Source organism: Tiliqua scincoides, chromosome 9, assembly GCF_035046505.1.
Source record: "Tiliqua scincoides isolate rTilSci1 chromosome 9, rTilSci1.hap2, whole genome shotgun sequence".
Lineage (NCBI taxonomy): Eukaryota > Metazoa > Chordata > Lepidosauria > Squamata > Scincidae > Tiliqua > Tiliqua scincoides.
In genome coordinates, this window is record NC_089829.1 from 45,543,607 (window position 1) to 45,568,753 (window position 25,147).

The 25,147-nt window shown below is 43.8% G+C and overlaps 2 protein-coding genes across 2 annotated transcripts in view; one reads left to right on the forward strand and one right to left on the reverse strand.

Annotated features, from left to right (window-relative positions):
- Positions 1-23,474, forward strand: LOC136659920 (uncharacterized). Its single transcript, XM_066636795.1, has 14 exons — positions 1-161; positions 3,433-3,562; positions 5,122-5,246; positions 7,547-7,637; positions 11,926-12,005; positions 13,127-13,171; positions 14,383-14,411; positions 15,317-15,471; positions 15,839-15,926; positions 16,767-16,841; positions 18,446-18,523; positions 20,567-21,405; positions 21,744-21,823; positions 22,303-23,474. The coding sequence occupies exons 1-14, from the start codon at positions 118-120 to the stop codon at positions 22,361-22,363; spliced, it is 1,920 nt and encodes a 639-aa protein (XP_066492892.1). The 5' UTR covers positions 1-117; the 3' UTR covers positions 22,364-23,474.
- Positions 23,250-25,147, reverse strand: part of CARMIL2 (capping protein regulator and myosin 1 linker 2) — a 71,320-nt gene continuing 69,422 nt past the window's right edge. Inside the window, exon 40 of the mRNA XM_066636800.1 lies at positions 23,250-25,095. Coding sequence (XP_066492897.1) covers positions 24,938-25,095 — 158 coding nt within the window. The 3' untranslated portion in view covers positions 23,250-24,937. The remainder of the gene's footprint in view (positions 25,096-25,147) is intronic.

The window sequence follows — 25,147 nt, forward strand, 5'->3', positions numbered from 1 at the left end:
CAGGCGGCCCACCCCGACCGGCCCCCGCCTGCTGCGACTGTCGGGGGCGAACGAGCGCCGCGGGCATGAGCAGGAGGGCACGGCCGTGCCCGCTGCAGGAGCTCCGCCGCCGCCCCCATGAACCAGAAGCCGAGGGCGCCCCGGGACTCGCACGCCGAAGGGTAAGCTGCAGCCGGCGCGCCTGGAGAGCCCACCACCCTGGGCGTCCCTCTCCAGGGCACACCTGCAGAGCCCACCGCGGGGGGCACGCGCCTGAAGAGCCCACCACCCTGGGCGTCCCTCTGCAGGGCGTGCCTGGAAGGTCCGCCACTGGGGGCACGGGCTTGGGTGTCCCACTGCTGGGGGCACTTGGAGAGCCCACCACCCTGGGCGTCCCTCTGCCAGGCACACCCTGGAGAGCCCAGCACCCTGGGCACCACGCTCTTCTCTCATCCCTGCTGCTTTGTTGCCTCTTGGAAATCTCCAAAGTTGGATCTCGTGGAGCCCTCCCCCCAAGCCGTGCAGTCCAAGAAGGATTGCCAGCTCTTCAGGAATTATTGGCCAGGCGACAATGAAAGAAGCCAGCTTGGAGACTTCAACTGAAACTTTCAGAACTATTTGGGGGGAGGAAATTTCCAAGAGGTTACAATTCTATCCACATTTCCTGGGAGTAAGCCCCATTGCCATATTGGGACTTACTTCTAAGTAGACATGTCTAGGATTGGGCTCTGAGTCAAGTTGGCAATTTTAATAGGCTCCCCTCCATATCTTCAAGGTGCTTGTGGGACCCATATCTAAAAGGAGTGAGTGGAGAACATTGACCTCTGGACTGCATCTTTTGGATCTCTTCCCCCCCCCCCCCATCTCTCCATGAAATAAGATAGCTTCTAGATTAGTGATTTTCAATCTTTTTCATTTTATGACACACTGAGAAGGCATTAAAACTGTCAAAGCACACCATTGGTTTTTTGGCAATTGGAAAGGCACACTGCTCTGCTGGCCAGGGGCTCACATCCTCCAATGGCCCTACTAATATATAACCCTCCTCCAAACTCCTGTGGCACACCTGCAGACTATTCCTGGCACACCAGTGTGCAACAGCACAGTGGTTGAAAATAGCTGTTCTAGATTCTCCTGGTCAGTTTCTTTAGACTGAATTTCACTTTGATCAATGGGAATTTTCTGCCCTTGCTAGCTGCTATGGTGACTGTTTTATGGTGCCTCTCATTTTTTTTCTTAGGTTTTGCTATTATTATGATCAAGTATATTTATGTACCGCTTTTCAACAACAAAAAAGTTAACAAAGCAGTTTACAGAGAGAATTAAATCATTAAATGACCCATTGTCCTAAATGGGTCTCATGCTAAGAAGATTCAGAACTTCTGATTCTGAAGCTTCTGAAGATTCAGAACCCACTGGAAAAGATAGTCATGGATTCTCCCTGCTGCTTGCACATGGGCAATTTTGCAGCAGTATCCCACACTGTATATTTAATTCATAGTGTACAAGTCAATGACCCATTGTCATGAGCTAGGAGGAAGTACCATAAACAAGTTGTAGAAGCCAAGCATGTATGCTACATCTAGGTTTGGTTCAATGGCGTGGATAAAGACTGCGAGCATCTCAGACCCCTTTGGGCATGTCTGTACAAGTCTTTCATTGAGTACCATCATGTAGCCCGCCTGCTTTCTGCAAGGAATAACCTCTATACAGCAAATGCAGTTCCCCTTTGTGCCCCCCGCCCCGCAGTGCAAATGGGGAATCTAAATAGCATAATCCAAAGTAATCAAATTCATGAATTCCCACATTGCAAATATGGGGAAAATAAAAAGCATAAGCCAGAAAAGATGAGTGAAACTCCATGCCAAACTTCTGTTCTTGGGCTGCTTCTTTTGCTTTCTGATTTACACTGATGTCCTAAATCTGGACTCTGCAGAATTTGCCTTCTTAGGAATCTTGCGTTGATGTCTTCAAAGCAATTTTTGCGTTTTTATAGTTCGGGGGAGGGGGAGTCATTGAAAAGTAGTGTGCATTTTGTGCAGTGGGGAAAAAATGATGCAGCTCTGTTATTTTTATATAAATTCACACAAGTGCATAATTTATTCCAAACATCTGATTCAGGTTTCAGTGATGCAGAATTTGGGATTTTGTTTAGCACAGAATGTGCCTGGCCTGGGGTGTGATTTCCTGACATATTTATGACTTTGTGGACAGTACCTGATTGTAACGAAAACAGCATTTTTATTTGATAAGAAGCAAAGGATAAGTTCTTAGTGAACAGATAGAACCTTCTGTGCATCGGTTTAGAGACCAGTAATTAGAGTCACGTTTGTGACTATTCTTATGCTTTCTTTGTAATTGTCTTGCACGTGAAAAGATGGGTCTGTTGGCTCTAGAAATGTCATGATGTTAGCTGTTGCATTCAGATGTTTGAACAGGCTAATGGGACTGCATGGTTGTGTAGCATGTGAAAGGAACATCTATGCCAAAATGGTTCCAGGGTAATGTGCAAAATCATTGCAGTTGCCCTGAAAGAAGCCTTTTGCCCACTTGCAATGACCATAGTGAAAGCTGAAGCTGATCACAGACAAATTTTAATTACTTAATATAGACACTTGTATCCAGTGCGGGGATGACGTGAATCTCTCTAGGAGGGAATTTCAAAGCCTGGGCACAGTAAAACGCACAAGTGAAATTGGTGCTATAAAATTGACCCCAAAGCAGCATGTTCTCCTGAATTATTTCCTGACTGTTTGATTAATGTCCTGGTTTTTCCTCTGTTATTCTTCAGACACTTCTAATTCCCCAGAAACTGCTGTGCAGCTTCAGTGGCTTTAGAACTGCTGAAAAATCTGCCAGTAGCATTCTTGTTCTTTCTTTGGAAGCTCAGGGCACAATCTTAACCAACTTTCCAGCAGTGACATAACTGTGCCAATGTGGCATGCGCTGCATCCTGCACTGGGGAGCTAGTCAAGGAGGCCTCCTCAAGGTAAGGACATGTTTGTTACCTTACCTTTGGTCTGCATTGTGGCTAGGTTCATGCCGGAAAGTTGGTTAGGATTGCGCCCTCAGTTATTCACCAGCCGTGTGCTGGATTTGGGGTCCTTCTTCCTGTCTAGTGATAATTTGCCCTGCCAATTGAGCAACAAACCTGTCTGCAGAACAGTAAAAGAGGGTGGGATGGAGCAGTCAGGTGGGTTTCACTCTTCTAATTAATTTTACTCCAGTCCATATTTCCTCCTTTTGTCATTCCAACAACTCTGTGAAGGAGATGAGGCTGAGAGTGCCTGGCCCAAGGTCACCCAGGAAACTTCGTGGCTGAGCGTGGATTTGAAACTGGATCTTCCTGGCCTAAATCCAACTCTCAAACCACTACACCATCTTGGTTCTCTTTTCCCGTATCCCAGTGAGACTGGGTAGTCTTCTGTCCTCACTAACACCATACTCTTTCAGTTTAGACAGTGAGGCCAGCCAGACAAATGCAGTCAGACCTTCCTACTTGGAGCCTTGGATTCTGAATGTTCTGTTGGAATACAAGGAGGATGAAGCCAAAGAAGAAGGGCAGCTGGGCCACATCCTGAAGGTGGGTACAAACTAGCAGCAGTGGTTAGAAAACTGTCAAACATAGCATGGCATCCTTTCTGGGATCAGCCAGATGATCCTGTGATATCGGCAGTTGTGATTCAGATTCTGTTGTGAAAGAGAGAGCAGGGGTGGGGTGACCTGAAATTCTGCCTGTTGCTGGCTTGGGTCCATTGCCTCTCCTCTAAAACAAAAACCTTTGCTGCGCTCCCCATGTGGTGCCTTGAAAACCAGAAGTGTGGGGCTTCCAGTTTCATTTCAAGTCCTGCTCTTTCGGATTGCAAGGCAGTGTGTGAAGAGCATGTTAAGTACAAGAACAATTTGCTGCAGTTCAGGTGAGTGCAAAGCAGCTTCTTCTTTGTGCTTACTCCAGTGCCAAGCAGAGTGTTCTTGGATTGAGGGAGGTGGCTGCCACTGTTGCAGCCTCTTGTACTGGCTGCCTGGACAGGCCGGTCCTGAGAGGTAGACCAGGCACTCTGTGTCTCTCATCGGGCACAGAGATGGAGGACTTCCTTGCTGAGCATGACATTTGTTGACTGTTGTGTGTCTTATAACTTCAGCTGCAGTCATTGTTAAATGCCTATTTTCTATTGGTCCTTTCTATCCTTGATTCATACTCCTCCAAGAACTCTGTGTTCTCAAATAATCTCTTGACAACACCAAGGATATCGCTTCCTGTGTTTGTCCTTTTTCCTTGGCAGCACCTTGTGTTTGGAATTCACAGTCCCTAGACATTCATATGTTACAATTTCTTGCTCTTTTGGAGAAATACCTTAAGACACACTTTTCCTAATCAAAGACTTTTCCTAATCTGCTGTGATTTTAGTATAGTACTTTTTGGACTCTCTTTCTCCAGTGTCCTTCCTCCCACCCCCACCCCCTTATGTGTTTGTGTATTTAGATAGTAGCTTGCAGACAGAACCTTGTAACTGTTAACTTCATGTGTGTCCATTGTCTAGGTTTTTTAGATGCTTAAGAAATAATATAATTTATGTAAAAGGGGGAAATGCCTTCTCCAAGATAATGCCTGCTGGAACACAGGCATGCATCATCTTAAAATGAAGCATGCTTTTTCTCTTAGTTGTGTTTTGTCCTATGGAAATGTATGCAAATACAATTCACTTATTAAATAACAAGAATTTTGTATTAGTTGAGTCTTAATTGATGGCCCTGAATATAATAGTCTTTGCTCTCCTACCTTGTTTATCATCACCTTGGCTTGCAGTGCAATCCTATGCACTCAGAAGTAAATCCCATTGTGTTCAAAGGGACTCACTCCCAGGAAAGTGTGTATAGGATTACAACCACAGAGCATGGAACAAATGGCCTAAAACCACATTGTGTGGTTTTCCCTTCAAACCAAGAGACTCTTGCAGATGTGACAAACGCAAGTCTAATTGAGGAAAAGAGAGCATCACCTACCTAACCTCCAAATGGCAACCTCCAAATTCTCCCTCCATATCCTTCAAAGGAATGGGACACTAGTTTGGCCTCTGTTTCTCACAGGTATTGGAAATGCCTGACCTTATTTCTTACTTTCTCCTCCAAATCTGCTACTAGGTTTTGAATGAATCAAGAGGTCCACATCATGATGGGCAGAACCCAGCAGCTGTCCTGCACATTGGAGATGGACGTTGCTATATACAAGTGGTTGTTACAGCCAAAGCTATTCAGATGTCAAAGTGGTAGGCTTCAGTTTTTCGCTCTGGTTTTTTTTTTTTTTTTGTTTTGTTAGAGTAAAAGGTTCTGGATCCTGTTCTGTGCTGTAATTTGGAAAGTCATTGGATTTGGTGTTTGGTGAACAGCCTTTGTGGAGCACCTGGTGACATGTGGAAGCAACAATGATACATTCATGTGTCTTCTGGAGTATATCAGAAATTATGCATTGCTTAGTCACAGTGTTGCAAGAATGCTCAGATGCAGAAAAGATGTACTCTCCTTAGGGATTAAGGGAGCAATCCTAACCCACTTTCCAGCACCAAGGAAAGGGCAATGCAGCTCTGAGGCAAGGGAGCAAATATTCCCTTATCCTGAGGGTCTCTGTGACTGCCACCCAACTGCAGGATGAAGCACATGCCCCACTGGCACAGCTATATCAGTGTGGGAAGGTTGGTTCGGATTTGGGCCTAATCTCAAGGAGTCGCTGCTGAAAGTTTTGAATTTAGATCTGGTTTATGTTTATCAGTGGTTGTTTAACTCTCCAGCTTGGTTTTGGTTCAGATTCCTAACTTTGAAAAGCAGAATTGATTCAGGCACTTTGAACAGATTTGGGACATAAAATCCATGCAGAATATTGCATAACTTTTTTGCTTGCAATGCAGTGCTATGAAATGAAAAACAATGATTGCTATTTTCACATTAGAAAAATGTGTTTTTTTAAAAAAACTTTTTGAATTTTTAAAGAGGTTGTTCAGGATTGGTCCATCCATACCAATTGAGGTGGCTGCCTCAAGCAGCATAAGAACATAAGAACAGCCCCACTGGATCAGGCCATAGGCCCATCTAGTCCAGCTTTCTGTATCTCGCAGCGGCCCACCAAATGCCCCAGGGAGCACACCAGATAACAAGAGACCTCATTCTGGTGCCCTCCCTTGCATTCGCATTCTGACATAGCCCATTTCTAAAATCAGGAGGTTGTGCATACACATCATGGCTTGTAACCCATAATCGATTTTTCCTCCAGAAACTTGTCCAATCCTCTTTTAAAGGCATCCAGGCCAGATGCCGTCACCACATCCTGCGGCAAGGAGTTCCACAGACTCCTTGCAGGTTGGCAGTAGGTGCCCACCCTTAGTTTGCTCACTTGTTCCCCTTGCTTCTCTGTCTCTTCCCAATCCCCTGGATTAGAAAAGGGAGGGGGGGTGGAACACAAGTGGAAGTGAGGAGGAGAAAAGAGTGGTGGGCTAGCCTCTTCCATTTTGTCTCTCTCTTTGTTTTCCAATTGAGGAAGTAGGAAGAACAGAGGCTGGCATATTTCCTGGTAAGGGAGAGCAGCATTTGGCATGCCATCTCAGAGACCAGGAGGACTTGGGCCCAGCCCTGAGGTTGATAATTGGTATTTACAGAGAGAAGCTTATAGTAGGGAAGAGCAAGTTCTAGAATGTGTTAATCCCTGCATGAATAACACAGGCCTACAAAAACAAACAAAAAAAACCCCACAACAAAAATTTTTTAGTTGCTTTTTTGAACAAATTTAGGATCTTTTTGGGGTGTTGAATCCAAAAATGGCATTGGTTTTGTCCGATTGGCTCTAGTTTTGGGACTATGGCATAGCCACCTTATATGCTGATTCAAGCAGCTTCCTCTTGAGGAAGCCAACACCATGGTTTCCTCATGAGAAGCTGCTTGAATTGGCATATAAAGTGGCTATGATGTACCCCTAAAACTAAAGCAAATTGGGTAAAATCGATGCAATTTTTGGATTCAGTACTCCAAGCATACCCAAGAATAGGTCTAACTTTTAAGATAACAAAATGTGTGTAGGCCTGTGTAATGAACTCCAAGAAAATTCAGGTTTAGGTAAATGGTTTGCTTGTATGGACTCCATTCTCAAACTTCTATTTGCATTCCTTGCTTGAGTTTTGCAGATCTTTATGATTTCTGATTTTTCTCTTTGTTTGAAGAGCAGTGGAGTAAGTAAGAGAAGAATTGTGGGTATGTGACGGACATCACATACCTGTCATCTTGTTAAGCTCACCTTGTTAATCCTAATGCCTTTTGTGGCCATTCCTTGCGTTCTTATATTGTTGAATTGAATTTCTGTGTAAACCATACTGACTCTTTATTAAAAATACATTCTCAACATTCCAAGTAAATTCATTCGGATTCTTCCAAACCTTGTGCCAAATCCTACACTATCTGCCAGTATTGCAAATGACCTGTTCTGAGCGCAAGAGAGGCAGTGCGTGTTTTTCAGTGACTTGTTGCTTGTGTACATTTCAAAGCCACCTTTCCCCTTATCCTTGTCCCTCTGTCTCTTTCTTAGCTCTTTGCCACAGTCTGGATTTTCCAGCATCCTTGGCCATTTCATCACCCTGCAGAATTACAGGGTGTGTTTCAAGGAGACAGCTAAAGTGGTAAGGCACATACAACCTTGATATATCTGCACGCATGTGGCATGCGAGAGCGTGTGCGTACTGATGCCCTTGTATTGTGCTTGGTGGTTTAGAATTTAGGTTAATGGTGGTTAATGGTTGGCAACCTTCAGTCACGAAAGACTATGATATATGCACCCGGTATTCCCAGGCGGTCTCCCATCCAAGTACTAACCAGGCCTGACCCTGCTTAGCTAGAACTTAGGACATTGTGTTAAAATGTCCATCATGGGATTGTCCTTCAGAAGTCAACTGGGCCTTCAAAATGGGTTTGGGAGAGTCAACAGGCAGACCCCGATAAATCTGTGGGATGAGCTTAGGAGGAGGAACGTACAGCATACGGCAAAAATGTTTTTGGGCTAGCCTAGTCAGAAGCCTTCAAAATAGTTGCCATAATCAGCTGGCATCTCTGCTCTCTTAGGTCTGATCTGTGCAGCAGTAGAAGGAGATGGTAGAGTGGACTGTACCACTTCAGATTGCAGGGTGACTGCAGACAGGGTCTGATCCTATCCAATTTTCCAGCTTCGGTGTAGCCACAATGCAGCCCCATGGTAAGGGAACATGTGTTCCCATACCTTGAGTAGACCCCAGTGACTACCCTCCATCACAGGATGCAGCGCACACCATTGGCACAACTGGGTCAGCACTGGAAAATTGGATAGGATTGGGCCCAGGGTGACCAAACGTCCTCTTTTCTGAGGATATGTCCTCCTTTTTTAGTCTTGTGTCATGGAACAGAACTTTAATGTCTCCCTTTTCCCTGCAAGCAGTGCATAGCCTTCTCGTACTTAAAAAACTGTGGCTGCAATCCTAACTACATTTTCCTGAGAACAAGCCCCATTGAACAAAATAGGACTTACTTCTGAGTAGACCTGGCTAGGATTGTGCCCTATATGTAATAAATTATATGCGATATTCAATTTAAAACTATAAGTAATATAGTTTTTAACCATATGAAATCAATAAATGAGTGCTTTTAGCTTTTACTTTGTCATATCCTACATTTTTCTTGGGTGTCCTACATTATGGGGTGCCTTTGTTTTCCTCTGTGGTTATGACATCTGGTCACCCTGTTTGCAGATTGCTGTAACTTTGAATACTGCACATGGTTTTGTTTTTAAATTCACAGAGTTGGATTTAATAATAATAATAATAATAATAATAATAATAATAATAATAATAAATGGAGAAAAGATCCTGCTACCTCCTATGATAGAACATAAGAACAGCCCCACTGGATCAGGCCATAGGCCCATCTAGTCCAGCTTCCTGTATCTCACAGCGGCCCACCAAATGCCCCAGGGAGCACACCAGATAACAAGAGACCTCATCCTGGTGCCCTCCCTTGCATCTGGCATTCTGACATAACCCATTTCTAAAATCAGGAGGTTGCGCATACACATCATGGCTTGCACCCCATAATGGATTTTTCCTCCAGAAACTTGTCCAATCCCCTTTTAAAGGCGTCTAGGCTAGACGCCACCACCACATCCTGTGGCAAGGAGTTCCACAGACTGACCATAAGCTGAGTAAAGAAATATTTTCTTTTGTCTGTTCTAACCCGCCCAACACTCAATTTTAGTGGATGTCCCCTGGTTCTGGTGTTATGTGAGAGTGTAAAGAGCACTCTACTTATAGGGAATGTATGTTTTTTATTAACATGCAGAACACTAAAAAATGTGGATTTTTTTTTCTAACCTGCAGCCTGAAGTGATACAGGCCGTTTTACCACCCCAGGTCTCAATGAGTTTCATCTATTGAGACCAGGCTTAGTAAGCCAGGTGGCTTGGACTGCTGACTTGATGTAGTCCAGTCTGGCTTGACTTAAACCAGACAAAGGGAGGGAAAAATTCTATGAGGTGTTTTTCTCTCCCCCACCCCACTTTTGTTCATGGAAATGGTTTTTTTCCTCCTGTATAGTGTAACACAGGCCAGACCTAAGGGGGGGGGGAAGCCTTTGACCTGTCCTCAGCGTAGAGAGACGCGGCCCCAAGAATGAGGGGAAAGAGGCTGTGTGGTTGTGCTGCTTTGTGCAAAAGTGCGGGGTTGCCATGAGGGTAAAATGGCAGGATGGGGAACAATGTATACAGCCCTGGGGTTCCTTGAGTGGAAAAGATGGCAGATGCACTTGAGGAGGAAGAGGAGTGATTGTTTTTAAATTGGGAAACTGGTGGGGGGGGCAAAGAGTTAGTGCAGTTAGCAATCCAAGTTGTCCCCCCCTCTACCCCCACCCCGCCCACAGCTTCTTTTTGAAGAGAAAAAGAGATTGGAAGTTCCAGTCATAGAGCTTCCATATCCACTGGCGTACCGGAGGGGGGGGGGGTTGAGGGTGGCTAATGCCACCCAGGGGTGCTGCCACCACAACCTTCTCCCCTTGCTGCCTGTTTTGTGTTTTATTTTGAACAGGCCTTTACTGGCCTTTCTAAGGCCTTTGAGGGCCAGGGAGGCCACCCATGGCATCCCCAGCCCCCCCCCCCGCCACATGGCCTTCTGAGGCCTCTGGCGGGCCTAAATATGGCACTTTGGGGTTTTGTTTTTAACAGGATTTTACTGGAAAACAGGCCTTTACTGGCCTTTCCAAGGCCTTTTGAGAGGCCACCCACGGCATCCGTGACCTCCAGAGGGCCTAAATACGGCACTTTGGGGTTTTGGGGGGGCAAAAATCATGACATTTTTAGGCCTTCTGGAGGCCTCAAAAGGCCCCCAGATGCGCCTGGTGGCGGGTGGGGGCAGCATGGTGTGGTGGCACTTTGTGGTCCTGGTCCCGGGCAGCATAGGGCCAGGATCACAATTGTCCATATCTCATCTAGTTTGGCCCTAGCGTGGTCCCCCATTTCTGAGGTAACCATTGACTGACCCCTCTCCCTTCAGTACTGATACGGGAGAATGGTCTTGTGTGAAAGCAGCCTCTTGTGTTTAAAGTTTTATTGAGTGTGTTTTTGTTGTTGTTGTGTTCTGATTTTGTTGTGAATGGCAGGATTACAAAAAATTGAAAAACAAAAACCTAAATAAAAATTGTGAGTTTTGCAACCTGAAAATGGGATGCACTCTGGTGTGGTGCTGAGAGTGCTGCGTCCGCGTTCATGAAATGTAGAACCAAATGGTGATTCTGTCTTAAAAGCCAGTGGCTGGCCTTCAGTGAGTCAGAATCTACCTTGCAGGTTTCTTAAACAACACTCCTTGACAGAAAGGAAGGATATATGTAACTTAGGGTCCAATCCTGTCCAACTTTCCAGCTCTGGTGCAACCATAATGCAGCCCTGAGGTAAGGGTACAAACATTCCCATACCTTGAGGAGGCCTCTGTGATTGCCTCTCTACAGTATGCAGTGCATACCCCATTGGCATGGCTGCACTGGCACTGGGAAATTGGATAGGATTGGGCCCTTGGGCTGCAATTCTAGCCACACTTACCTGGGAGTAAGCCCCAATGACTATATTGGGACTTACTTCGGAGTAGACGTGCATAAGATTGGGCTTTGTATTAATGAAAGTGTCTTACTAATGAGAACTGGTGTAGTATAGGAGCTAGGGTTTGGACTTTGCCTTGGAAGACCCCAGTTCAAATCCTTGGTCATTAAGCTCAGTGGGTGAATTTGGGCCACTTGTTCAGCCTAACTGTCCTCAAATGGTGGGTGTAAGGATAAAAGGACTCCATCATGAAGTCCTAGGATGAAGGATGGGATTTCAATGCAATATATAAAATACTTGTTTTCTAGCTTTTTATTGATTTTATACCTTTTATAAGGTTTTATACCTTTTTATAACATTTATACCTATGATCTTTGTGTGAGACTGTTTTATCATGTGGATTGTGGGGGTGGCAGCAAAGCTGTCTTAAGATGAATCTTGCATCTCAGAATGGTCATATCAGCCTTTTTTTTTTTTTTTTTTTTGTCCCATCTGGACAATGTAGTTGTAGCATTTTGCTGAAAGGGTCAGTATGGGATAAATTATATGTAATGTTAAAACATGGATTGGAAATGATACTTTTAACTTTAAAGTTAGCATGGGTTATGGTGGTCTGACCTGGGAGTGTGGTGTGTGGCAAGCTCTTAACTGTGCCATTTTTGCACTGAAAATCTGCCCCCAACAGTAATTTTATTCCAACAGCTGCTCTTGGGGCAAACAGCTGCTTTGGAGTTTCCAGGTTCTGATAGCCCCTGCTTTTAAGAAGCTTTAGCCTCCAGTTTGGGTGAGGATTGTATTATTTTGGACTAACTCTTGCTTGGGCACCATGCCTCTTAACTGTGTTTCTCTGTCCCTTTCAGGAGGAATGTAGATTCTACCTTGTGCTTGATTGTTTCTGTGTTATGCCTGTGAAGAGGCAGAGAATGAGCCAGCAGGACTGGTGAGACATAATGCTTCTCTTAGCTTCATTATTTGGTCAGAGTATGTGTGGTGGGGGCTGGGAAGAAAGAGAGAACAGAAGACTCTTGAATGAACCTGCATCATATTTTAATTCAACCAGGCAAAAATAAGCAAAGCCTCAGAATTAATTATGTGTCTTTGTTTCAGCCCTTCTCCCTGCTTGATGCATCTTCTTGAGGGTTTGCAAAGTTTTGATCTTCCCCCTCCCACCTCCATGTTATTTACTTGTGCAACTGTGAAATATTGACCACAGACTGAGGGTATGGGAACTGGTTTGATAGCAGAAGAAACCTACTGAGGCGGTGGCTTGGGGAAGGTGACAAATTGGCATGGGCCGCCTTGTACCCCATGCCCACCCATTGCCTCCTGTGGCCTACTACCTGCCCACTTGCTTCCCCATCATCTTCGCACTTGCTCAGAAGGTGAATTCAGTGGGGTGGCTTACTTCCTCCACCACTAGTGCTGGAAGTTGCTCCAATTATGCTGAAAGAGGAAGTAAGGGCTACTGTGATGGTGTTCCCAATGGATCTCCTTGGACAACTAATTGACAAGAGGATAGTCTCCTTCCTACCTCTTCTGTCGCTAGCACTTCTTCAAAACAGGCTGGGCCAAGAGCATCTTGCAAGTTGAAGAGGAATGAACAGTCCTTGCTCAGCCAGTTTTGAAGACGCACAGGCACGGAAGGTGATGAGGCAGCAGTGGCAAGGGGTAGGGGCTGAACTTCTTTCTGCCCATGTACACACAAGGGGGGAATGTGGCAGAATTTGGCACACTTTTTTGACTTTGGTTAGGCTTGATCTTAGAATTTTTGACCCCTCAAATTATCTCTGTTTCTGTTGTTGAAAATTGTCTACATGATTTCAGATTTTTTTTTTCTCCAAGCTACAAATTGGTAGTGATTTTTAAAAGATTATCCAGTATTCAAAGGCTGCAATTTATGGTGAGATCACAGTGAAACGGATCTCTAGACCTCTTCATAGTAATTTCTTTTTCTGTTTGAAAGGTTTTGTTGTGAATCACTGGTTGGCCCTGCAGGGCAGCTGTTTTGTTACTGAAGGCTTTTGACTGTGGTGGTCAAGATGTCTTTTTGTTTTATAACAGCAATCGGGAACCATTGATACTGAAGAAGATAAAAGAACTATGGCAGTAAGTACATGTCCCAACCATTACTTTGTCTTGCTTGAAATGTGGGTTAGTTAAAAGAATGTAAGAACATAAGAACAGTAAGAAAAGCTTACTGATCACTTGATCAAAGGAAGCACACAGTTTATAAATGGCAAGTTAGCACAGAATGAGAGCCTGTATGGCATAGTGGATGAAGTATAGGACTTGATGTAAGGAGATTTTATTTCGGATTCCTACTTGGCCATGATGCTCACCAGAAATGTTGGGTTAGCCATTTGGCCTAACATAACTTGCAGGGTTGTTGTGAAGATAAAACGGAATACACTTCATGCACATCACCCTGATCTTATTTCAAGGACAGGAGGGATGACAAACCGGAGGTAATGTTATAGGAATTGCCGGGTATTTCATGCTTAAAACTGAAAAGATAATAAATTTTCACTAAGTGGTGATACTAACTTGACATTGCCCACAGTACACATAAGAAGGTCCCTTCTGGATCAGTCCAAAGGAACATCTAGCCCAGCACTTTCCCAAATGGCCAGCTAAATGCCTCTAGAAAACCCCACAAGCAGGAAGGCAATACCTCTCTTGTGCTGTTGTTCACCTACCTCTGAACCTGGTCGTAGCAGGTTCATGAGTAGTAGCCATTGACAGAGAACCAGGGATATACATTTGCAGAATGTATCCAGTGTATTGTGGATCCTTTAAAGGGAATCTAGGCTAGAGGCCTAGTACTAGTACCACATCTTATGGTAACAAATTCCATAAATTATGCATTGTGTGAAGCAGAAAGACCATTGCACACATTTGTTTGGTTTTTGTTGTTGTTTTATCATTTCCAAGTAGCAGATGTTGCAGAGGAACAGTGTTGGTCCACTGATGATGGTCCAGATATTTTGAAGAATGTTACAAGAAAAGAATTAAGTGAGGTGTACTGGCACCCTTGTGGTCAAATTAGAAGTTGAGTCCTAATCAAGGGCGCTACTCAAGATGAAGTGTATTCTACTTCATTCCTAGGATGTCCTTACATTTATTCCAGGGACAAACATATAGTGTATGTCCTAATGATCCTATTTTTGAATGCTGCAAATTAGGGTAGCATAAAATCAAAGAAGGGCAAATAAATAGAGGCATATAGAGAGGAGCTTCAAGAGTTACAATGTCAAGGGGATTTTGCAAGTCTGTTGTAGTGTTTTAACTCTGGATTCTGTTTTGTTTGCCTGTATCAGGAGAGGCTTTGCCCTGCAGCCCAGCTCAGGTACAGTGCAATGAGCATCATAAATGTTTTTCTTTTTGTGAAATATTACTGATAAGTCATTGGTGTGAAATGAATTCCTTGGACTCTCCAGAGGTGCTCACATCATGCAGCCAGTGCAACAACCCCACTTTTAAAAACAAAGAAGTGATTGGCATTTGGGATAAGGGAGAATTCCGTCTCCTTTGCATAGTTTACATCCTTTTGATTTAGGCTCTGAAGAATTTAGGCCAAAAGAGATACAAAATGGCTCTCACTTTCTTATTGCAAAATTCTTTTCTCATTCTCTTTTTGCTTGCAGCACAATTTTTTTCACCTTATTTCAAAAAATTTGCTTACATACAGTTACGAAAAGCCGGATGCAAGCATTTTTCTAGGTTTTTAATTTTTTTAACTAGTCTAGTGTTGATGGCATCTGTTTCATATCCATTTATCCTTACTGTGGAATCTTGTGGGACTCTTTTGTATGCTGAGTGCCAAATTAAACAATGGCTAAACGCATCTTTACAACCCTGCCTTTAAAAATTAGCTGCTGTGAGGGGCAGAGACATGGGTCTGGCCTGGGAGTGTGGTGCACTGCAACGGATGTATGTTAACAGTCACCCACCACCACCTTTGCACTGAAAATCCCTCCCCTGGAGTTCGCTATTTGTCCCCAATGTCTGTTTGCAACAGATTGCTAGTTTGGGGGATTGTGCAGCCTGAAAGCCGTGCATGGGAAAGTGTTAACCTCCTTCTCCTTGCTGTGCATCATGATTCTGGGCCAGGCTCCCCATCAGCTAACTTTAATGTTATGAGTGAATCGCTTCCACTTTAAACCCACCCCTAGAAATATCACCAGCTTGGCCTTATGTGTAATTTGGCCTCAGCATTCCATTTATTGTGTGTGTTCTTCTTTTCCTGTTAAGAACCATCATCTGTTTCTGAAATACTGAGAGAGATAAAGCAAGATCGGCTCGCAACCTTGAAACGAAATGTCGAGGCTTGCCTCAGTGTGTTGGATGCTGAGGAGCTGGCTGCATATCCTGACACAAAATGGCAGGTGGAATGCCAGCGAGATAAGGTCTGTCTTAACATGCCTTCTGTGCCCTGGCTGTGACATGTCAGCCAAAGCATTTGGGATCCGGGGATGGGAAGGGGCACAACTGCCTTCTAGGAAGGGCAAAAATGAGAGCAGAATTAAGAACATAAAGATTCAAAGTGGTCAGGTCTTTATCCTTGACAATGAAGTGGGTGCTGAATCTTTATCTCAAAGCTGTGGATGTGATGGAGTTTCTGTACTGTAAGTAATTGGTGCAGATGTATACTTTTAAGGTTCATTCTCTTAGTTTATTAGAGACTTGAGAAACTTGTAGAGAGCTCACTGGGAGTGTGTGACTCTAATACGGAGTATGTAGGGAGCAGGAACTGGATAATGATTCTCATTTCAGATACATCAAGACACCTTTACAGTCCCAGGGAAGTTCCTAGTCATCAGTGAGGACAATGAGGCAGTGCTTCGCAAGTCCTGCTCATCAAGTAAGAGAGTAGGCTACTTAGTTTAATACTGATCATGGGAGCTGGTTGCGTTGTCAAAGATCTTTCTTGTGAGACATTAATTTCAGAGTATCCCAGCTTTATAGAAAGTCAAGGAAGAATCTATAGTTTTGAAAGCAGTTCATAAGAATACTAAAGTTTCAGTGGCAGTTCATAAGGAGTAGCAAAAGTGTATTGGAGGCCAAACGTGTTTGAGGCCCTTAGGTTGTGCTTTTGTGGTCAGAATTGCGTGGCTACAAGCAGCAGCTATTTTAGGATCCCTGGTATAAGAGGGGGAATGCATAGTATTTATTTAGAGATTGTTGGTTCGCACTGTCTAACACTGCTGGGTTTATGGGTGGGGTCCTGTAGATTCTGTCATCTTGCTGTCAATAAAATGACTATAGAACTCTTGTGCTATTAAGCATTGAATATAAAAGGCTGTTGCTCACTTGGTTGATCCTGAAGTCATCCTTTGTTATAATGCCCAATTCATCCAGCATCAGGTGTCTTGAAAAAATTAAGATCCACACAAGGCATGGACTGAAACCAGAATTAGGTAAATTAAGGTGCATTGCATTATTGCTTTTTTAAGTATCCCTCATGTATTTGTAGATTTTTGTATTTGGAAGTAGATTCCAAATTCTTCAAGCACAGCAAAACATACAGGCAGATTTCTTTTGCTGTAGATGAAATCTGCTGGCATGTTTTGCTGCACTTCTAAGGCTCCTATACTGGAAAGCAGTAGATTGGACTTGGAGTAGATGACTCTGGAGCATGTCCCCAGAGATACTGAATGCTGGGCTATCCCTCCCTTCTTCTTCGTATTCTTCTTTTTTACAGAGCCTTCTCTAGTTGTTCTTGATACTGACGAAAATGGTCAAGATGATGAAATTAGTACTATATCCTTCTTCAGTGGTGGGTACCAGTAGTTGTCTTCTTGTATTCTAGCTGGCAGAACCATGTTTGGCTTTTCTATTGGGGAAGTTAGGATTTCCACCCTGGAAGCACTGAGGGAGAGATGCTATCCAAAACCTTGCTTGGTTCTCATCTTGCACACTCCCCATCCTCACTCCATGCATATGAAAGGATGATTAAAGATTCTGTTCCGGGTTTGTTATAACCCACATTTTCCCATTTTGATTTGAACCTTGGAAACTGGATTGCACAAACCAAAGTGTTGTTGTTAAGAAACCAAGATATGAAACCTGTTCAGATGAAATGACAAACTATGGTTCATAACAGATTAGGTACAGAAGCTTTAAAAATCTTTCCTTTGCACATGAGGGGGTACACACAAGCAGCACTTATTCATAATAGCAAAGCACGACTGGTTGCTACATCTGAGCTAGCTCTGCTGAGGAACTTCAGGTGCTTTGCTTCAAGTAGTTCAAAACTGGTTGATTTGCTTACATCCTTCGTACTTTTTTACAATAGGTCAGATGCATCCAAGACTTGCTTGCAGTTGGCTCTTAGAATGAAATTTTGTGGCATAAGTATTTTAGTTAGCACATTGAGAAAAATGTGTACACAGATATTATTTGACAGGGAAGAGGTCAAACATCACCTATTTATGACAACTGCACACTTGGGCTAGGAAGTCTCAAGGATCATCCCTTGTGTAGTCTAGTTAGGATATTGGGGAACATTGGTGTACCTGGGGGGGGCAAGAGGGACAAATACCCTGGCACCAGGCTGGGGATGGTGTCATGTCATCATTCACCCCCACCCTGTGGCACCCCCTTGCGTCACCCAGAGCCTTTTGCTCAGAGGCATTCTGAGGACTGGGCAAGCAGTGCACTGTTTTTAAGCCCTTAGAAAGCATTCTGAGGGCCGGGGAAGCCTCCCTGGCCCTCAGAATGCCTTCTAAGGATGTGAAACTGGAAGTGATATTTTTTTGGCCCTCCGAGACCTTTGGAGGGTTGGGGAGACAATGTGCTGCCAGCCTCCCTGGGCCTCCAGAAGGGAAGCAGAGGGTAACAGCCTGTGGCAGCTTGGTGGGGGGGGGGGGGAAGTAGCTTGTGGTTTCGGCCAAGGGTGCTACTGGGCCCAGGATCACCGCTGTTGGGGAATGCACCCAAGGCACAATGATGTAGGATGGGGCAGGTCGAAGCAATTCCCTATAAAGCTGTAGCTTGGGAACCCAACACCATTCTTGCTTTTCCTCTTCATAACCAGAAACTCATTTTGGAGATCTGCTCCTTACTAAATCAAATTAAGAACATAAGAAGAGCCCCACTGGATCAGGCCATAGGCCCATCTAGTCCATTCTCCTGTATCTCACAGCGGCCCACCAAATTTTGAGATCAGATCTGTTCTGTCTGGGATTCTAAAACTTTGCGGGTTCAGTTCTCTCTGACTTTGAGTAGTTGGCTGTTTTCTTGAAGATAGCTTCCCAGAATCCTTTGCAACATTTGAGTGTCCATCCATGTTGACTATATACTGCCTTTGAGGTGTCCTGCACCTTTCTCATGCCTGCTTGCATAAATTTTGTTGATTATACACTTTTTTTTTTTTGACAGCGGACTCTGAAAATGTAGTTGACTCCTTGGAAAACCCTTGGGATGTATTTCCGGGCATGACACTGACATCCTCTAGTGGTGAGAGTTTGCTTTCTACTACTACTTGGAGAGAGCACCCATCCTTTTCTCTCTGTACAAAATATTTGCACCAGAAATTATTTCCCTTGGCCTCATATACAAGGATGGTGGTTGTGGTGGTATATGATTACAACTGTTTGGAATTTTCAGCATAAAGGAAAATTAGACTACTACTGAATTCATCAAATGCCTAGCATGAAAAAGTTACATTTGTGCTTTTTAGTGATCGATTTAAAACATGTGATACTGAAACTATTATGATGCAGGGTTGCAAAAATTAAACTTCTATTGGTTCTGTTAACTTTTTGTCTTGGAATTAATAAAGGATGGGCACAATCCAGCCAAATTAGATGCTGTTCAGTCCCACTGATTTTAGATTCCCTTGGAACCTAACTGTGCTATCCCTTCCATTTTCTTGGAAAAAAGTTATGCTTTCAAAGCTGGGTGCTCTGTTATGGGGAGGAAGGCTGGGGTATACATCTTTTAACAAGAACAAATTAAATAAGGAATTCACTGTAAAACATAAAATAGAGGTGTCTTAAATGATTCAGTGCATCCCTTTTTTGGGCTAGTGATAGAGTATGTGGCAACTGAAAGGATTTTGTTTTGTTTTAGCCCTGCTTGCCAGCAACAAATACCTTGGGTGTTAGCAGAAGGTTGTATGTATGCATTCTAATTTCAAAGGCTCTACCTAGAGTAGGGAAGTGGCATTCTCAGTGGTTCACTCTGGGAATTAAGGGCCCAATCCTCTCCAACTTTTCAGCGCTGATGCAACAGTGCCAATGGGCTGCGCACTGCATTATGCAGTGTGGGCGCAGTCATGGAGGCATCCTCAAGGTCAGGGAACATTTTTAGCTTCTGGGCTGCATTGCGACTGATTCAACCCTGGAAAGTTGGATAGGATTGGGCCCTAAGTCTAGCCCTTGGGCTATTCCAATGCTTAGCCTAAGCTATCCCCCTACTATGCACCCTAGCCACTTTCTCTTTTGTAAAAAGAGGCTTTAACAAAGCATGTACATCCCAGGTGAACTGCAGGATTCTCTTAATTATGCAGCCAGTTGCTCACTTTCTTTTGCTTATGTCTATTTCATAAAAGGAGGGTACTGAAAGTCTCCTGTGGCTGTTCACTTTGAGGGAGAGGAAGTTAAAGGACTGTATGTCTGCATCTGGGACCAAAACAGATGGGAAATCCAATCACAGACTTCCCATGTCTCAACTGGGAGGATGGGAGATATTGATGCTAGTATTAATAAGCAGGTGGGATGGGAGAGCAGCATTTTAACCCTTTTCCCTGCCCTGTTTTTCAGTTGCAATCTATCATTAGTTTTGCTTGTGCAAACCATGTAGGTGCCTGTATTTGGTTTTCTCATGGAGCTGACAGAGAAGGGAATGCAACAATTTAGATCAGGGAAATGGTTAAAACTCTCTCCCATGGTCCACTGTGCCTGTAAAACTAGAAGCCTTCCCCCCAAAAGCTGCTTTGAAGTTTTTTTTTTATTTTGAAGTGGGGATATCCAGTTCCACATTGCATTGATTTTGGCCCTTTGCTTGCAAGGGAGGGAGTCAATTGGTAGAGTCAATGTCACTGGCCCTTCAATTGTTTCCTCAGATTTTTTTTTTAAATATACTACATTTCTTTTGCAGAGGTAGTTTAGGAATTACTTATGATCCAGCTGTCTTCTGCTAGGGCCTGTTTGGAACTAGTTGGCACCTTACAACTTAGGATCTCTTACAGATTAGGTGTATCTACCTGTTGTCTCCCCTGGACCTTGAGGGGGAACTAGAAAAATTACTCATGTGTAGTAGCATCAAGTTTACTGTTCTTAAACCATTTCTGCACAAAAGGTACCAAATGTGTATACCTTTGGGCCAGGCAAAAATGGGTTAATGGTCTTTGGATCATTTCTTCTTATGCGGGTGTGTTACAGAAGTGATGTTCGTGCTCTGCATGTGCCATAGATTCTGAATAAGTTCCTTCTGGTAAAGCTGTGTCTCATAGTCTTGCGTGTTGAAAATAGTGTATGTGCATTTTTGCTTTGGCAGAAATGTCTGACACCCCATCCAGCCTTCCCCACGTACAGCAGATGCAGCTGGCTATGACTGCTGAAGAGGAGGCAGCTGTACACGCCAATAGTTGCACCCCGGATTTCCTGGAGACTCGTGATCAAATGCCCCGCTGTAGTTCTAGTCAAGCTGAGCCAGTGGAGAGGAAAACACCTTCCCCATCTTTGCTTCCTTCTCACAGCAGTGAGTGTCTCAAAGAACTTGCCAGGCAGGAATCTAGACTTGCTGCACATCACACCAACAAAACTTCAGACACTGATGAGAGTTTCCCTTGTGGCCAACTACTGAGAAATTCCCATTCCCAAGCCAGCGCATGCCTTCTCTCTTCTGTCCATTCCACTGTTCGAAGTGACTTATCTCTTGGGCCATTGCCTGAAAATGTAGCAGAAGATAATCTAGCCCGTTTACAGGGTCATAAGATGGTGAGAGGAACTAGCAAGAAATTAATGGAAAACAGCAAGAAACTAAAAGTGGCTAAAAGGAAACAGATGATTCAAGATGAGGAGGAACCTACTGAAACATCTTCTAGTTCAACCATTGTCAGTCCGAAAGCCCTGCACCAGCTTTCCCCTGCGGTCTTTCCAAAATACAATAAGCAAGGTGGGAAGCTGGTACCTTGGAAGCGTCCTCTGAAATTTGTGAGCACCCCCAAGAAGAGCCGGATGCAGGAGGAGCCTCAGGTCCAACAACCACAGTCATCTGCCCAGCTCAGGCATTCAGAGAGACTTGTAGAAAGGGAGAGGAAGCGGATAGCAACAGAAGTTACCACTGGAAGACCAAGTGATTGCTGCTGTGACCAGTGTGGAGCCCCACAACAGGTAAAATCTGTGATCCCAGGCAAAGGACAATGGTGGTCATTGGCAAAGCTCTTTGGTTTATTGCCAGGACACTCCCAGGAGGTACTCCTTGTGGAGATCTAAGTAGCTGCCTGAGAAAGCCCAGACTCTCCTTTGACTCCCTTCCCAGTTTTTTCCTGTGTGTTTGATTCTGCTGTTACGCAGAGTGAGTTGTTCCAGTGATTTGGAGTGTCCATCTCTCACCTGTCTGATCTTCCTGCAGAGAGCTGTTTGCAGAAGAAGTGGCCTGTAAATCTCAAAAAGTAGAATAAGATAGGAATTTGAGTTCAATTGAGCCTGTTTCTCCCCCTTCCTTCTAGGAGTGTGTGACAAGCACCTTTTTCGATTTTACAAACAAACCACCAACACCTGAACTCTGCACGCAAGTAAGATCTACAAGGTTAGTGTAGACTAGTAGACTAGTGCAGCTGGTAGAATTTGAAGTGGGTGGGCATGACAGCTTATAAATTGTTTCCAAAAAAGTTGCTCTGTTTGGAATCCAGAGAAATTGTGCCAACTGCCTTTGAACCAGGATAGCAAAACCTTCGTAAATCCTCCATTTGTGCTTCAGTTCATGCATATTGCCATGGGTAGGCCAGTATTTAAAAAGTAAAAACTTTACTTTAAAAAGTAAAAACTAGACAGAACTTTGATTTCTGGGAAGGGAGCAATTCTCCCCCTGGCTTTGGTGATTGTACAAATTGTTTGAAGCAATCATATGAACAACTGCAGAATTTAAAATCTTCCAGTACTTCCTTCTGTAAGTTCTTGCTAATGACAGTAAAATTTTCCTGCTTATGGAATACACCAGTGGGCAATACTTTGTTTATACCCATACCCTGCAATCCCATTTTAAGAGTCTTCTGTTTTTGTTTACAGGATCTCAAGAGCCCTTCTGGGATGGGCATGTTGGGTTTTCAGCAACATGCAAAAGCAATAGTCCTGACCTTCAATGCCTTGTGTACCTCAGGTTGGAATGTCTCTAGCCACCTTTGCCTTGTTAGTATTTTGTGTTTTTCATAGTAAAGTTAATTTTTGATGAACTTTCTTGAAATTAAATGCACTCTAAGAGTGAAGGCTACAATTCTAACAAACATATGTCTGCTTCTGTAAGGGAGTGACTGAATGTCAGCGTGAACAATTTTGAAAACAAAGTTCAAAGACAGTGAAAACCTTTTTTATTTTAGATTAAGTGTTTATGGGGGGCAAAGTATTAATCTTCCCTCTCATTTTTAGTGCCCTCTCAGCATTCTTTGTTTTTAAAGGAAAGAAAACCAAAATAATGTGTACTTTGGCCCTTAGAATTGCCTTGCCCACCGATTGCATCTGATTTAGAGGTAACAATCCACAAAACACTTAGCCTTTAGCTACTCCAGAGTAACAGTGTTTGATGCAGTTGCACAATCACCATTTTCTATGCAATAAAAAACTAAGTCACCCTGCAGCCTAAAAAATACTACACTGAGGTAATAATTCTTCTCTTGCTAAGTGATATGTGGATTGTTCCCATGTTACGTTGTTACTTCTCTTATTTTTCTTACAAATTTACAAATGCCTATCAGAATCTTTTATTGTCAAGAATTTTTTCTTATGCCAACCTCAACTCTGAATAGGATTAGAAACTTTGTGTTTTGTCAACTTCCCATTTCATTTAATTACAAAATATTTCATATTGTTTACATGCTTTATAACATGTTTGAGAATAAAACAAATTAGAAAACCACACAGCTTTTATAGAAAATATACTTACTGCACTCAACTTTGGGGGAAAAAGAGTGCACGCAACTGAAACATGGCTGGGAGAGTGAAATAAAATGAATGAAAATCCTTTGCTTTAAAAAAAATAATGCCTTTAATGTAAAGAAAATCAGCTGTTTGTGCTAGAATACTTCATAAACATACATGCAATAGTCACCTGGTAATGGGTGGTAGATCCCGAAAGAACAACACAGAGAGCTGGAGTCCCTCTTGGTTTGAGAATTGGTCAAGAAAGATCAGTAGGAGTCTAGCAGTTGTCTTCTTATAGCAGATTGCTCCTGCTCTGTGTATAGTAACAGCTTCCCAGATGCATAGCTGCATGGTGGGTGAGCTTAAGAGGGTGTTGCATCTACCACACGGAGTGTCTTGACCCCTTAATAATAATACAAGTATTAATACCTTGGGGCATGAGCACAAGAGCCACCTGTTGTTCCTCATTCCCTGAATAAAAGTAATTGAGGCTTGTTGAGAGCCATTCTCCTATACTGTAAATTTCCTGCACCTAAATTCATGTAGCATAGGAAATTGGAGTTCAAAGCACAGTTATCACATGTGATATCACATGTGATAACTGTCTCTTCAGTGCAGCTACACATAGTGGCATTGGTCAGTTGCAGATTTTCAGTACTGTAGAACAGGGTGTGTGTGCGCGCCTCCCATTATACACTTCAGTGCTTTTCAACTAAACATCTAACTTTGAATGACTCAGCTTGTAAACCCACCTGATCATGTGCAGGCTCATGATGACAGACTAAATAGGGTGAGCTATTCTGATTTGACCTGGAGTTTGATAGTCCTGAATACCAGGCTGAGGGCTAGTGACTAACCATAGATTTGAAGAGAAGCATCATGTTTAACACAACACCTCACAACCACCCCAGGAGCTTAAGCGTCTTCTCCCACCCCACCTCCTGTAACTGCAAGGCACTGCTGGCTCTTGGAGATACTAGGGAAGCAAAGACAAACAGTTCTGATACCACAATAAATGACAAGAACAATTCTGCTGATTTGAATTATCATCCTCATTTAATTGTGGGAAGGAGGGGCTGAGACTCCTGTTATTAGTTTAACTTACTGAAAGCTGCCAAAACACACACACCCTCTTTCCTGCCTTATTTATGCCAAACACACACAGGTGGTCTTATTCCTAGGTCATACCTAGGCTATAAAGGGAGATGGTTGGAGGAAATGGGACTCTAGGAACAGGTATGTTGCAGCCTGAAGAAAGGAGTAAGATTGTCGACATGAGACAGACCAGCCTGAGGCTTGGCTGCATTCCTGCCTTTTGCCCTCTCTGCAAGACACACAGCTGACCAAGCCCATTCTCCTCAAAAAAAATACAATGCAAGGCAGGCAAGTTTAGTGTATGTAAAATACCCCACCCCTCCTGCTGGTGGTTCTCAGTTTCTGGCACTATATACTTTTTAGCATCTGCACCAGCTCCCAGCTGTGTAACTGCTGCTGGAAGCGGCCTATCCACTAGATACTTTGCATTTTTGGCTTTTCCCCTTGAGCCAACAGAACACTGGGCACTTACATGAGAGTATACAAGAGCAAAAGTTGAAAAGGGGACTGCCCAGAAGACGTGCAAGAGTTTCGACGCCACTGCCCCTCAGTGGCAATGCTGTCTTTACCAACTGGGACACCGTGATGGGGCTTGCTTGCCCCCCACAGCTGGCTGTGCTGCTTCTTCGTAAGCCCTCGTTCCATGCTCATTTGGATGAGCCACCATCATGCAGAAGCAGCAGGTACCTGCTCAGTGCTCTTGTGTCGGTGACTTGGGGAGCAGCACAGCAGTTCTTTGGTCTAGGGCTGTATTTTGTGCAGTCTCTAGCATTGGTTGCAACGCTTCTCCCACTTCTGCTTGTGGCTTTGACTCCGTGGCTGCCATGTTCCTTTCCTGGGACGGAGTGCCTAAAACAGACCCCATAAACATTCTGTCAACATAGCATCAGGAGCCTGTTCT